Source organism: Mustela putorius, unplaced genomic scaffold (genome assembly GCF_011764305.1).
Source record: "Mustela putorius furo isolate JIRA1106 unplaced genomic scaffold, ASM1176430v1.1 tig00000281_pilon_pilon_pilon, whole genome shotgun sequence".
Classification (NCBI taxonomy): domain Eukaryota; kingdom Metazoa; phylum Chordata; class Mammalia; order Carnivora; family Mustelidae; genus Mustela; species Mustela putorius.
The window spans coordinates 278,658-294,269 of record NW_025421343.1 but is presented as its reverse complement, the minus strand read 5'-3'; the positions used below and the strand labels follow the sequence as shown (position 1 = coordinate 294,269).

The 15,612-nt window shown below is 39.4% G+C and overlaps 1 protein-coding gene across 24 annotated transcripts in view; it reads left to right on the top strand.

Annotated features, from left to right (window-relative positions):
- Positions 1 to 15,612, top strand: part of AAK1 (AP2 associated kinase 1) — a 173,622-nt gene that overhangs the window by 75,245 nt on the left and 82,765 nt on the right. For all 24 annotated transcript variants that reach the window (XM_045078958.1, XM_045078965.1, XM_045078961.1 and 21 more), the window contains exon 3: positions 3,695 to 3,813. In XM_045078958.1, the coding sequence (XP_044934893.1) occupies positions 3,695 to 3,813 (119 nt within the window). The remainder of the gene's footprint in view (positions 1 to 3,694; positions 3,814 to 15,612) is intronic.

The window sequence follows — 15,612 nt, the reverse complement described above, 5'->3', positions numbered from 1 at the left end:
GTCGACTGCACAGTGCTAGCAACCAGCATCTTTAAACTGACACATCCTAGCAGCCTTTGAATTTGATCAAGGAGCTTTGACTTAACATGCTTGTCACCTGCAAATAAGCCCTTTTGTGGGCATAGAAGCTAAATCATGTGGTTCCATCTGTGTTAGTCACACAGGTTCATTGCTTTACCTTCAGATCTGTGATGGTCACGGGCTTGGATAATCTTGGCTGGCTCATCTCAACCCTTTGTGCTTGCCTGGATTGTGACGTAGACATCTGCCACATTTCTTCAGTTTCAGCTGGAAAGGTCATCTTGCTACCTGGCAAAGAAAACTACACTGCTCCCATCTGGTGGCAGTTATCTTGGATTGCTGCATCATTAGCCTGCTTCCAAAAGGACTGCCCTGTCCTCTGGTGGTTCCGTGCGTCGCAGAACTGTAGAAATGGCCCTTCCCACCTCAGGTTCTGCAGCACTGTGGTGTCTCCTTAGTATCTAAAGGAGCTGTTACACAGACTTTCTCTGAGATGAATAAAGTGGAAAGAGTGTTGTTTGGACAGTCAGCGGAATGACAGGTTCTGCATAATTAGCCATGGGACTCCTAAGCCTCACTCAGTTCATCTCTTCATAAAGCAAATGCTAAGATTAACTCTTTCTAGGAGCACTGTTGATACAAAGTCTGTAGACCTGTGATTTAAAAAAAAAAAAAAAAAATTGAAATACCTGGAGTGCCTGGGTGGCTGAGTCAGTTAGGCGTCAGCTTTCAGCTTAAGTCATGATCCCAGGGTCCTGGCAGCGAGCCCCGCATCAGGGCCCCTGCTTAGCGGGGGAGCCTGCTTCTCCTTTTCCCTCTGCCCTGCTTGTGCTCTCTCTCACACTCTATCTCAAATAAATAAATAAATAATCTCTTTACACATTGAAATATTTATAAAATGACTACTTGGGCTGTCCACAAAATAATTATGAATACATATAGACATTTAATAATTTATATTAGCATTTCTGATTCTGATTGGAAATAAGATACATACATACATAATTAATTAATTAATTATTTTAAAGATTTTATTTACTTATATGACAGACATAGATCACAAGTAGGCAGAGAGGCAGGCAGAGAGAGGGGGGAAGCAGGCTCCCCGCTGAGCAGAGAGCCCTATGCGGGGCTCGATCCTAGGACCCCGGGATCATGACCTGAGCCGAAGGCAGAGGCTTTAACCCACTGAGCCACCCAGGCGCCCCTACATCATGAATTTAATAGCTTTTTGGGAAAAAGAAGATCAACTACTGCAATCAATGTACATATTTATCGCAAGAAAAATTCTGATATCCTAAAAATTGAATGTGAAAAAATACGCGTCTTAAAATGGAGATTGTGTCTGTATGTCATAACACCCCTACTTGTCAGTACATGGTAGTGTTGTAAACAAGTTTTTAAAGTGAATTTCTAGAATTAAAATTGACAGTTGAGCAGTGTGAGTGGACTGTAAAGTATTACGAGAAAATGGGAAATGTTACTGAGATACAAAGATTCAAGATGACTGTGGAAATTAAAGACGTCACGGCGAATGTTCACTTGACTCCTGAAGAAGGAAGCTATGATAGGAAATGTACAAACATGAAGTCTGGTAGACCCTGTCAACATGCACACTTGGAACATTTGAGCCCATTAACATTTTTGTAAACACAGAATTAATGTGTGTATCGGATGAAGACACGCAAGAATCCTTTCCGATTGAGGCACTCTTTGGTTACAAGCTGCAGAAACCTAGACAAGGAGACTTGGGAAAGAATGCACATTGAGTGTCTACACCAGGAAATGGCCCCCGGCATCAACAGACAGGTGCTCAGGTGCCGCTGGGCCTCAGAGGAGATAGGGGGAGATGCAACAGGACTCCAGTCTTCTGCCTCATGATCTAGAGAGTCACTGCTTTTGCTCTCTCTGAGTTTTGCATGTGGCTGTTAGCTTCAGCACTACACCAGAGCCTCCGCTCAACTTCCCACACTGGCGACTTCCCTCTGTGCCTGTCTCCATCCAATCAGGGATCACCTGTGTGCAAAGACTACCCTCGAAACTTTGTTGTTGTTGTTGCTGCTGCTACCCAGAGTCAATATGTGGGATGGTTCAAGCTAAATTATGATGGTCTATGAGCAGACAGATGGACTAAGTGCCCAGTCTTACTAATGCTTATCCCAAAGCCTTCAGCTTTGACAGCTTTGCAGCACTTATCTTCCTTTTTATTTTTTATTTTTTAGAAACATATGTTTTTATCCCCAGGGGTACAGGTCTGTGAATCGCCAGTTTTACACACTTCACAGCACTCACCATAGCACATACTCTCCCAATGTCCATAACCCCACCCTCCTTCTCCCGACCCCCCTCCCCCCAGCAACCCTCAGTTTGTTTTGTGAGATTAAGAGTCACTTATGGTTTGTCTCCCTCCCAATCCCATCTTGTTTCATTTATTATTCTCCTACCCCCTTAACCACCCATGTTGCATCTCTACTTCCTCATATCAGGGAGATCATGTGATAGTTGTCTTTCTCTGATTGACTTATTTCGCTAAGCATGATAGCCTCTAGTTCCATTCACGTCATCACAAATGGCAAGATTTCATTTTTTGATGGCTGCATAGTATTCCATTGTGTATATATACACCACATCTTCTTTATCCAAAGGGGCACGTGCACCCGAATGTTTATAGCAGCAATGTCTACAATAGCCCAACTATGGAAAGAACCTAGATGTCCATCAACAGATGAATGGATAAAGATATATGGCACTGTATCTTTCTATAACCTCTGTTAACAATGGCACTAAATACCTCCTACAGTGTTTGGGGAATGAGATAGAAGGAGGGAGTTCTAAGAATCTAAGGAATGCTAAGGTGTAACCAATCCAGAGCATTTGAAGATTTCTGTTAGTTATATAAAAAAAATTTTTAATGAAATTTGGTCTTTAAGAGAAAGGTTTGATGTGGGTGTTAAAACATCTGGCCACTAATTGAGTTATACTTTCCTGGTGTCTGCTGTGTTGAGGAACACTTTGATACCTATATTTTGTGTCTTCTCAGTAGCCCATAAGGCAGGAAAAGCAGGAGAAATCCTCAAGGTCAATTGTCGATCTAAGTTGGGGGAGGAGTGAGGAGGGTTGAGAAGGAAGAGAAAGCATCTTGAATCTGACAACTGTTATTATACAATTATTAAAATAATTTCCAAGCTTCTCTGGTTAAGTGCTGAATTAATTTTTTTTTAAGTTCTTGGTTGAATCTAATCTCTTTGAGCCTCTGTTTTCTCTAGCTAGTCATTGTCCTTAAGGGAAAAATAATACCCAGCCTCACAGGATTTTAGTAAGAATTTAATAAGAACTCAAAGTGCTTAGGACAGTGGTTGGAATATATTTCTTTTTTCTTCCATCTGTTTGTTCATCTGTTTATTGGCAGGTTTATTGCAAGATAATTAGTATTCTTCTCTTTTCCTGACAGAGGTGTTCAGCAGTTTTTCTGACTCTTGCCACCCAATCCCATGGTAATATCCCTGAGACCCTTGAATCCAAGAGTGCCTTCTAGGCCAGGCCAGCCCTTAGGCCCAGCTGATGATGGCATCGGTACGAATAACGGTGACAGCACAAAGCTGCAGCCACTGTGGTTGTCTGACTGGCTTTTTGAATATGACTCAAAGAGCTTGTATGTGTGTTTCCCTCACAGGTGGATTTGCCATCGTGTTTCTGGTGAGGACAAGCAATGGAATGAAATGTGCCTTGAAACGCATGTTTGTCAACAATGAGCATGATCTCCAGGTGTGCAAGAGAGAAATCCAGATAATGGTAAGGCTGCCTCTGAGACTTGGGATTGCTTGTTGAAAATGTGCCCTCTCCTAAGAAGGGTGATGGGGGGTTTGGGGAGGCTTGTTCCTTCCCTGAGATGTCAGAGGAGCCTCAGCAGAAGACGCTAGTGAAGAGGCTTGGGGGTAGAGCTTGCTTCTGCCTTCTTGGTCACCATTAGCTGGAGGTTGAGGAGGAAAGAGGGTACTAAGAGAATTGGCCAACTTTTAAGGTCAGAGAAATGCTTGTGCATCGGGCTAAGTTTATTTCATGACTTCATTCCCAGAACTAACTATGGTATTGAATCCAGAAACCCTAGCTCTCCATTGAGCCTCCTCTTCTAGACTTGTCTACTCCCAATCCTGGTTTTTATCCCTCTTGAGCTTCTCAGCATTCTGTGAATATACCTTTGTATATTATATGTGTAGTTTTGTCCTCCAGAGATGGTTTTTCCTTTTCTTGGACTAGAAACTTCTTATTCATACATACTCTATGATTTCATTTATAGAAGTCCAAGACTGGGCAAAAGTGATCTGTGGGAACAGAAATCAGGAAGTGGTCATCTGAGTGTGGGAAATTGACTAGAAGAAGGTGTGTGGGAACTTTCTGGGCCATAGAAACATTCTATATCTTGTTTTGGGTAGTGGGTAGTGGTTATACAGGGCTATACAAGTGTTAGAATTCAACTGAACACCTTAAGATCTGTGCATTATTACTATATGTAAATTATACCTCACATCTTAAAAACTTTGTTTTCACAATTCAGATTCATACTGTGTTTAAAGAAAGAGTCCCTGTCAGAGATATATGCTGCAATATTTGTGGATAAAATAACATGATGTCTTAAAGTTAATGAGTAGATTTAGAAGAGAGAGTTGGCATAGGGTTATGATCGAAGCAGATCGGTGGGTATGTGGGAATTTGATAATCTCTTACTTTCACTTCTATTTGATATTACACATTAAAAAACTTAAATATTTTTTTTTTTTTTTTTTTTTTAAGAGAGAGATCAAGTGTGAGGGGGAGGAGCAGTGAGAAAGGGAGAAGGAAAGTCTTAAGCAGGCCCCACACCCGACACAGGCTCAATCTTACAACCCTAAGATCATGACCTGAGCTGAAATCAAGAGTCAGAGGCTTAACTGACTGAGCCACCCAGGGGCCCCCTTAGATCGTCTTTTATTCCTTTCTGTTTCCATAAGACTTTTGTTTACACCAATTATATTGCTTATCTTTTTATCTTATAAGTAATTCTGCCATCAGAAGGTAAGTTTTTTAAAAAATCAGGACCCGGGTGCCTGGGTGGCTCAGTGGGTTAAACCTTTGCCTTCAGCTCAGGTCATGATCTCAGGGTCCTGGGATCAAGCCCCACATCAGGCTCTTTGCTCAGTGGGGAGCCTGCTTCCCCCCTTCTCTCTCTGCCTGCCTCTCTGCCCACTTGTGATCTCTGTCTATCAAATAAATAAATAAAATCTTTGAAAAAAAATAAAGAAGGTCCATCTTTAAAAAAAATTTAAAAATAAAATAAAAAATCAGAACCTTTATATTTCAGCAGCCTGCTTGGCATAAAGTAAATACAATTGATCCCTGAACAATACAGGGGCTGGGGAGTTGACCCCAGAAGAGTTGAAAATCCTCATATTACTTTCAGCACCCCCAAAACTTAACTAGTAGCAGCCTGTTGTTGACTGCGAGTCTTACCAGTAACATAAACAGTCAATGCACATTTCATATGTTGTATGTATTATACACGGTGTTCTTGAAATAAAGGAAGCTAAAGGAAAGAAAATATTAAGAAAATCATGAGGAGGGGCACCTGGATGGGTCAGTGGGTTAAGTGTTTGACTCTCGATCTCAGTTTAGGTCTTAATCTCAGTGCTGTGAGTTCAAGCCCCACTTGGAGCCTACTTAAAAAAAAAGAAAAAAAATCATAAGGAAAGTAACATTTACAGAACTGTACCATATTTAAGTGAATTAATACACTAGATTCATGCTGTTCAAACGCCCGTTTTTCAAGTGTCAGCTGTACTTAATAGACTTTTTGGATGAAATGAATGTATGAATAATGGTAACATCTGATCCAGATATTCACCTAGAGATGATTCCTTTATGCCCGGGATTTTCATGCTCTTGTAAAGAACAAAAAGAGGTCCGATAAAATGAGTGAAGGTGGCATTGTAGGGATTCCACGAGGCTTTGCTTTCCTGTTCTCCGCTGTGGAGTTGGCCCTTCGGCCATCACTTAGCGTAACCAGCCTGTACGGCAGTTGGGTGAACTGAAAAAGACCTCAGGATTTTAGAGAGCCTCATACTACTTTAGATTCCAAAAAGCTGAAACCATTTGAGAAGAAACCATTTGCTGAAAGAAATAAGTGTTGTCATCATCATTGCAAAACAGTAACAAAAAACCCCAAGGCTCAAATACATAGGGCCCCCAGATCCATCCTCAAAGCATCAGTGTGCGCCCGCGCCCCTCCACAGAGCTCGGGACAACCAGCCTCACTGCATCTCCCGCCAGCAGCCACTGGGTTTTCTGGCTGCTTCTCTTTGCCCCTCCTCCTGTTGTCTCTGCCTTGCTGAGCTCTCTCACACACACTCCCTTTCCTGTCTTTGCTTCTGCTGTTTCCTCTGCCTGGAATGCCCTTCTCATTCATTTTCTGATATTATGAAAGTAATCCCATTCTTTAACTTTCTCCCACTGGTTCAGAAACATGTTTGAGGGCTGGCTCTGTGCTAGGCGGGTCCGATCGGGACCGGTTACATGAGTTCACGTTCTGGTCCAGCTGTGTATTAGCTGTGGAAGATCTGGTTCCGTTTTGAGAACTAAGCTTTTTCCCAAAAACTTCAAGCACTTCCCTGAGAGGCCCTCTTCTGTCACTGCAACGTCCCAGAGACAACCACTTTTGGTTGATTCATTTGATATGTTTCAGAATAACATGCTGATCTTGCTAGTTCCTGATTTTTTTTTTCTCCATTTTAGGCAATATATAGTATGGAAAGCAAAAATTTAGCTCTCTCTCATCCCCTGTACACCCTTCTCCCCAGATACCTGCAATCATGCTCACTTCCCTTTCTGCTGCAAGAAGTTTTGGCAATATGTTAGTCACAGTAGTATTAGTTTTTACGTGTATGAAAACACTGTTCTTGCAGAGTCTTCTGGTGGACTAGGATTACTATTGCTTTTCTGTATAACTCTGTTTTCACTGGAATTAATGATCTTTTTCAATTTTTAGGTCTGTCTTTCCTGTGTACTTTTCAGCAGTTTAACCCCAAACTCTCCTTAGGCTGTAGAAATCATTTAAAGAAAAAAAAAAAACAAAACTTTTAAAAACATTTATGTGTTCTGTCCATTTTATCTTCAAGAAATCTTAGTCTCCTAACTCAGTGAAATTTGGTTTGGTTGCTCTCTAGGCCCAATTTACAGTCTTATCTTGGAATTTCTTAGTTATCCCTTTGCCTCACATTTTTGTTTGATTGCCTGACTCCGTTTTTTTGCTTTACTTCCTCATTTTGGTGGAGCTTATCCTGTGGTAGCTTCCTTATGCATAGTAGGTAAATTCTTGAGATCTTAAAAGACTGGAAGTGTCTTTATTTTATGCTCACACATATGAAACCTTGTGTATAAAATTCTGGCTCAGAAATCATTTCATTCAGGTATTTGAAAGCACGGCTGTACCATGTATTTTAGCTTTCATTGTTGTGCATAGGAAGTTCGAAGTCATTCTAATATCGGCTCTTTGGGTGTGACCCATTTTTCCCCCCTAGAAATTAATGTTTCCCCTTTGTTTACAGTGTTCTGAAATACCTTGATGATATACCTTGCTGTGTACATTTATTATTTATTAATAAATGGTGTCCCCATGTAATCAAGAGACTCCTATCCTTGCATTGTGAGGAATTTTGGCCTGTGTCATTTGGTGATTTCCTTTTCTGTCTTCCTTTTGTCTGAAATTGCTGTTATTTTGGATGTTGGTTCTCCTGAGTTGATTTTCTAATATTTTGTGTTTTCCTCTTTTCTTTTTCTTTCTTTTTTTTCCCCCTCTCTACTTTCTGGCAGATTTCCTCAGCTTTACATTCCAAGCACCCTGTTGAATTTTTTATTCATCAGGCTTTTTAATTCCTAAGACCTTTCTGTTTGTTTTTGTTTTGTTTTTAACTTTGATGAAATCCAGTTTATCTATTTTTTCTTTTTGTGGAACATGTTTCTGGTGTCATTTCTAAGAACTCTGCCTGCCCCTTGATTCTGAAGATTTTGTCTTTTTTTCTTAAAATTTTTATAGTCTTACGTTTTACATTTAAGTCTGTGGTCCATTTTGTGTTAATGTTATATAAGGTGCGAGACCTTTATTGAGGTTTATTTTTTGCTTCTTTGTTCCAGCAACCTTTGTTGAAAAGGCTGTCTTTCTTCCATTGAATATGTTTGTCAGAAATTAGGCATATTTGTGAGGGTCCATCTTTAGAACGTCCTCTTTCTTTTTTTTTTTTTTTTTTTTTAAAGATTTTATTTATTTATTTGACAGACAGAGATCACAAGTAGGCAGAGAGGCAGGCAGAGAGAGAGGAGGAAGCAGACTCCCCACAGAGCAGAGAGCCCGATGCGGGGCTCGATCCCAGGACCCTGGAACCATGACCTGAGCTGAAGGCAGAGGCTTAACCCACTGAGCTACCCCTTTCTTTTTTTTCTTAAAGATTTTATTGATTTATTTGATAGAGACACAGCGAGAAAGGGAACATAAGCTGGGGCGTGAGGAGTGGGAGACGGAGAAGTGGGCTTACTGCTGAGCAGGGAGCCGGATGTGGGGCTCAAACCCAGGACTCTAGGATCATGACCTGAGCTGAAGGCAGATGGTTAATGACTGAGCCACCCAGGTGCCCCAACCCTCCTCTGTTCTGTTCCCATTAATCTATATGCCTTTATCTCTACCAAATACCACACAACCTTGATTATTGTAGTTTTATAAAAAGTCTGATTCCTCCTACTTTTTTTTCCCCTAAAATTATTTTACTTATTCTCATTTTTTTGTCTTTTCACATAAATTTTAGAATAATCCTTATCTACAGAATGTCTTGCAAATATTTTGATAGGAATTCCATTAAAGTCATATATGAATTTGGGGAGAATTGACATATTTTCTGTTTAGTTTTCCAATAAATGAACATGGTGCATCTCTCCGTTTATTTCTATCTTTGATTTTTTTCATGAGCGTTAAGGAGGCTTTGTACATGTTCTTAGATTTTGACATAACTTTTTGGTTTTGTTTTGAATGGTTATAAATGGTATTGGATTTTTGATTTTGGTGTCCATGTGTTTATTGCTAGTATATAGAAAACCAATTGATTTTTACTCATTCATTCATTCATTTTAGAGAGTACCAGTGTGTGTGGGGGGGAGGGGCAGAGGGAGAGAGAATCTCAAGCATACTCTTGACTGAGCACAGAGCCCAACACGGGGCTCAATCCCACAACCCCGAAAGCATGACCTAAGCTGAAATCAAGAGTTGGACGCTTAACTGACTGAGTCACCCAGGTGCCCCAAACAAATGATTTTTCTGTGTTTATCTTTTATGCTGTAGCTTGCTAAATTTGTTTACTAGTTTTGGAATTTTTTAAAAAAGATTTTATTTATTTGGGAGAGAAAGAATGAGAGAGAGAGAGAGCATGACAGGGGGGAAGGTTAGAGGGAGAAGCAGACTCCCCACTGAGGAGGGAGCCTGATGTGGGATTCAGTCCTGGGATTCCAGGATCATGACCTGAATGGAAGGCAGCCACTCAACCAACTGAGCCCCCCAGGCACCCCTAGTTCTATAATTTTTTTTCTATATTCCTTAGGATTTTCTATATAGACCATTGTGTTACCTGCAAAGAGAGGCAGTTTTATTTCTTCCTTTCTGATCTGTATCCTTTTAATTTCCTTTTCTAGTCTTCTTGCATTGGCTAGAATTTGCAGTACTATGTGTTGAATAAGAATGGTGAGTGGACATCCTTGCCTTCTTTCCAATCTTAGGAAGAAAGAATACTTTCACTATTAACCATAAGTTTAATTGTGGTTTTTTAAAATGAATTAAAAAATAAATTTGAGGAAGTTTCCCTCCGTTCCTATTGTTCTAAGAGTTTTTAAACATGAATGGGTGTTGAAGTTTGTCAGATATTTTTTCTCTGCATCGAGTGATATGCTCATGTGATATTTCTTTTTCTTTAGCTTTAATATGGTGGATTATATTGACTGATTTTCAAATATTGAACCAAACTTGCATCCTTGTAGTAATCCCCACTTGGTCATGGTCTATAATTATTTTTCTTTATTTTTGAATTCTATTTGTTAATATTTTGGATTTTTACAGCTATAGTGAGGGTTAATGGCCTGTAGTTTTGGGAGTTTTATTAAGCTTTTTCTGATTTTGGTATTAGGGTAGTTCTGGCTTTATAGTACGAGTTGGGAGTTGGGAAGTGTTCCCTCCTCTCTGTTTTCTGGAAAAGATTTTGTAGAATTGGTGTTTGTTCTTCAATTAAGCATTTGTTAGAATTCTCCAGTGAAACCATCTGGGCCTGGGAATTTCTTTTTTGGCAGTTATTAATTTATAAAATCAGTTTCCTTAATACTTATAAGGCTATTTAATTTATCCTTTATATTAGGTGTGTTGTAATAGTTTGTATTTTTGTGGAATTGGTCTGTTTCATTTAAGTCCAATTTATGCATGTAGAGTTCTCTGTTACTGATATTCTTGTATTATCCCTTAATATGTTCCGGGTCTGTGATAAAAATCCAGATTCAGGGGCACCTGGGTAGCTCAGTGGGTTAAGCTGCTGCCTTCGGCTCAGGTCATGATCTCAGAGTCCTGGGATCGAGTCCTGCATCAGGCTCTCCGCTCAGCAGGGAGCCTTCTCTCTGCCTGCCTTTCTGCCTGCCTGCTTGTGATCTCTCTCTGTCAAATGAATAAATAAAATCTTTAAAAAAAAAATCCGGATTCATTCCTAATATTGATAATTTGTATCTTATTTCTTTTTTTCTTTGTTGGTATTGCTAGAGGTTTGCTGCTTGATGTTTTCAAAGACCCATTGCTTTGTTTAATTGATTTTTCTTTATTTTTCCATTTTTTATTTCATTGGTTTTTATTTTTATACTTCTTTATTATTTCTTTCTTTCTGCTTATTTTGTTTATTTTGTTCTTTTTTTCCTAGATACTTGAGGTGAGAGTTGACACATTGACATATCATTATCACCTAGAGTTCATAGTTTATTTTAGGTTAATTTGGTATTACACATTGAGTTTGGTATTGTGTTATGGATTTTGACAAAGGTATAAAATGTGTCTACCATTATAGTGTATGGAATAGTTTCACTGCCCCAGACATTGCCTGTGCTCTGCCTGTTAATCCCACCAAATTGCCCAACCGCTGATAATCACTGATTTTTATTTTATTGTCTCCATAGTTTTGCCTTTATTTAGGACATCATATAGTTGCAGTCATTCTGTGTGTAGCCTTTTCAGATTGGCTTCTTTTACTTAATATGCATTTAAGTTTCTTCCATGTCTTTTCATGACTTGATAGCTCATTTCTTTGTAGAGCAGAATAATAGTCCATTGTATGGATGTTTCACAATTTATCCATTCGTCTATTGAAGAACGTCTTGGTTGCTTCCAAGTTTTAGCAACTATGAATAAAAGTCGCTATAAACATCTGTGTGCAGGGTTTGTGTGGGTAAAAATGTTCAGCTCATTTGAATATATTGCATAGATTATCAACTAAGCAACTATTATTTCAACTTTGAAGCTTTCATTTTGTTTTTAAGCCAATACTTAAATTTTTATGTTAATTTTACTCTATGTTTTAAAAATAATTTTTCTATTGTGGTCAAAACCAATAACTTAAAAGTTTACCATCTTAACCATTTTTAAGTGCACAGTGTTTTTAACTGTTGGCAAAGTGTATGTAGCTGTTTTATGTACCTCATGTAAGTGGAATCATACAGTATTTGTCCTTCTATGACTGGCCTGTTTCACTTACATAATATTCTCATGGTTCATCCATATTGTAGAAATGACAAGATTTCTCTCTTTTTAAAGGTCGAGTCCTTTTCCATTATAAATATATGCCACATTTTCTTTAGCCATTAATCCATCAGTGGACATTTAGGTTGCTTCTACACCTTTGTTATTGTGAATAATGTGCAGTGAACACGGATGCGCAAATATCTCTTCAAGATCCTGCTTTTAATTCTTTCGGATATATACCAAGAAGTGGGATTGCTAGGTAATATGGTAATTCTGTGTTTAATTTTTTGTTTTCCACTGGTGTCTGTACCAATTTATATTGCTACCAACAGCGCACAAGGGATCCTTTCCGGCATTTGTTATTGTCTGTGTGTGTGTTTGTTGAATAATGGCATCCGAACAGGCATGAAGTGTTACTTTCTTGTGATTTTGATTTGCACTTTCCTGATGCTTAGTGATGTTGAGCATCTTTTCCTGTATTTGTTGACCATTTCTTTGTATAGCTTTTAAATATTCTAATTAATGTTACATATATTAGTTATACAAGACTACGTTATATACGTAGATATAGTGTGTATGTGAAGGTGGAAGTCTGCCCCCCCCCCCTGGCTTTTGCTGGCGTGTCTGCAGGGAGGGGCTGCAGTTTTTTTCTGTGATTTTTGGCTGGAATAGAGTAGTTAATGTCTGTGAGTTTCTCTCTTTCCAGGCTGCATTTTCCTGGCTTTGGCTAGAGAAAGCAAGCTTTTATTGGTGTTTTTAACTCACCAGTTGCTTCAGTTTCTAGTCTGGGATATATGGGACAAAAAGAAAACTCGGGCAGCTCACCATCATTTCATTCCTCGGGCTCTAAAGTTTCTAGCTAGGCTGTTTTCTGTCCACATATCAGATTCTTCTTATTATGCTTTTTAAAATCTATTCTAGTGTCCAGAGTATTTATATTTAGTTGTACTTAGAAGGGAGAATAAGCAAAAGCACCTTGACTCCATTTTCCCGGAAATGGAAGTCGTCTTCAGTTTGTGCTTTTTTTTTTCCTTAAAGATTTTATTTATTTATTTGACAGACAAAGATCACAAGTAGGCAGAGAGAGAGAGGGGAGGCAGGCTCCCTGCCGAGCAGAGACCCTGATGCTGGACTCGAACCCAGGACTCTGGGATTATGACCTGAGCCGAAGGCAGAGGCTTTAACCCACTGAGACATCCAGGCACCCCTAGTTTGTGCTTTTTTTTTTTTTTTTTAAAGATTTTATTTATTTATTTGTCAGAGAGAGAGCGAGCGAGAGCGAGCACAGGCAGAGTGGAGGCAGAGTCAGAGGGAGAAGCAGGCTCCCTGCAGAGCAAGGAGCCCGATGTGGGACTTGATCCCAGGACGCTGGGATCATGACCTGAGCTGAAGGCAGCTGCTTAACCAACTGAGCCACCCAGGCGTCCCTGTGCTTTTTAAAAAACAAACTCTTTACATCATTTAGTAAGACTTTAGAAGGAAGCAGCAATAAAAGGAAGTATTCAACTTACTTAAAAATTTTTTTTCTTACCATTTTAATCAAAAGCCCTCTAGAATGTTTTTAGCCCTCCTAGGCTCAGACTTCTGTCAGATAGAGGCCATACCCTAACCCTACCTCTCTCAAACAGTGTCAGAATTGTGAAAGGAATTGGAGGAGGCAACATGCTTTATATTTATAACGGGCTAAGGCTTGTGTGTTAGTGGTTGGAGAAGCAGCATCCTCTCTGCACTGACAGCAGAGTGAGGATGTGCGTGTTGCACGCACCCAAACTCAAGAATGGTTAGTGGTTTCAACAGAGACATTTTATTTTGACAAATGCCGTGTACCATTTACCAGGGTTTGGTAGGAGGCCTTCAATAACATTTGGGACATGTGCCCTAATGGAACCAAAGGGATTTGGGTTTCTGGCAGACAATTGGAAGCTGGGTTTTGGAGTTCAGATTCCTTTACCCAAAGGCAGGAAAAGATGAATTAGCTTTAAAACTTAAAGGGGTAAGAACTGAAGCCCAAGATGTACCAAGTGCTGTTCTGTGTTCACATCTCCTGGGCTAGATGGATTCCATCTGCGGTGAGCTTGATAGTGAGGACAGTGAGCTGCCACCAGTGACATTTGAAGCCTTGCTTTCAGCAGAAGAGATCTCAGAAGATTTGAGGCAAGAAAATGTTTCCATATTCCTAAATGAGAAGGAGGGTAGATTGTGCACAGTAGGGACATCAGGATTGATGGGGGACAAGAATCTGGAAGAGATTATTTTAAAAGATGCTTTGAAGCTGTTTTTTTTGTGTAAGAAAAGATATGTGTGTTTGTACATAATGCATAATATATACTGTTTGGATTTGGCTGAACAAAACGCTGAAAGGATGCGAGAGATAGGGAGGGAGGGTGAATGGGAGAATGGGAAAGAAACAGGGAGGGTTCCTTATGAGGATGAGTACTGGAGTAGAAAATAATTTCCTTTTTCTTTTTGAATGTTAGTGTATTACTTATTTGAAGCAGGGATCCAAAGAACCTTCAGGTTGTGTAAGAGCAGACCATGTGATATCAACATCATGGCCTTTTTGGGAGGGTTTCTGGTTGGGAAGCTCAGGGGAGTGCACTAAGTCCAGTCTCTTAAAAATTGTGTCATTTGGGTAAGGACACTCACCAGAGGTCTGTGAGCAAGTTGGAGAGTCTAGGCTGGATTCCAGGAGTAATAGCTACTGTGTATAAAGGTTCCTGACCAGTGGTTTGATATTAATTTGGAGAAAGCTTTTTTTTGAAAACAGCCCCGCAGCTTACCATTAGTTTTATGTTATTTTACATTCAGCAAATAACTTGGTTAAAGAGAAGACACACTTATCAATTATGTACCTAATATAAAGTTGGAAAATATAACCACTACATTGGGTAATAGAATCGGGATCCAAAATGATCCTTATGAATTGGAGCAATGGACTGATTCTAATGAGATGAAATAACAAGGCAAGGTCATACACTTGAATTTTTATTTTAACAACTTTAAAAGTATAGGTCTGGGAAGGCAGAGATTTAAAGCAGTGTAAAATGGAAAAAGGCTAGTATTTTAGCAGTCAATTAACTCAATATGAATGTGTAGTGTAATGCAGCTGCCAAAAGGATAAAAATGCCATTTTTAGCTATGTTAATAAAATGAAGAGTAGGTGATGATGCTGGTCTGCTGTGCACGAGTCAGACCACACCTGGAGTATTCCATTCATTTCCTGGGGCCATTCTTGTCAAAGGGATACAGACAAAGCGAAGCATTTAAATGGTGATGCAACTAAAAAAAACTTGTTTATGAACATAGGTATATTTAACCTAGAGAAGAAAAAATTTACAGTCTAAATAATAATATTTCAGTTGTTTAGAAAGTGAAAAAAGAAGACTTGCTCTTTTTGCTCTGAAGGGGACAGTCTAGGAACAAGAGCTGGAAGTTTCCAGTTGGATGTAGGGAAGAACTCATCAACAATACAAGCTGTCTGCAGTCGGGCTGAGGGTCCAAAGAAGTGACGTTATTGTAAGAAAACTGCTTCTCAAAAGGCTCTAGCAGAGATTACATTTTGAGCTGCCTGACTACTCTGGATGAGTGCTGCTCGGAGAACCTTGTTTTCCTTTTCTTTCTCCCTCTTGCGTGTTTATTTTTTCCCTAGCTTGTCATGCTACTTTTCTTTGTAAATTGAGATAAAAATTCACCCTTTTAAATATAATTCAGTGGTTTTTAGTATATTCACAGGGTCATTTACCCATCACCTTGTATCTAATTCCAGAACTTTTTTTTTTTTTCATCATCTCTGAAGGAGACCCATCCCTGTT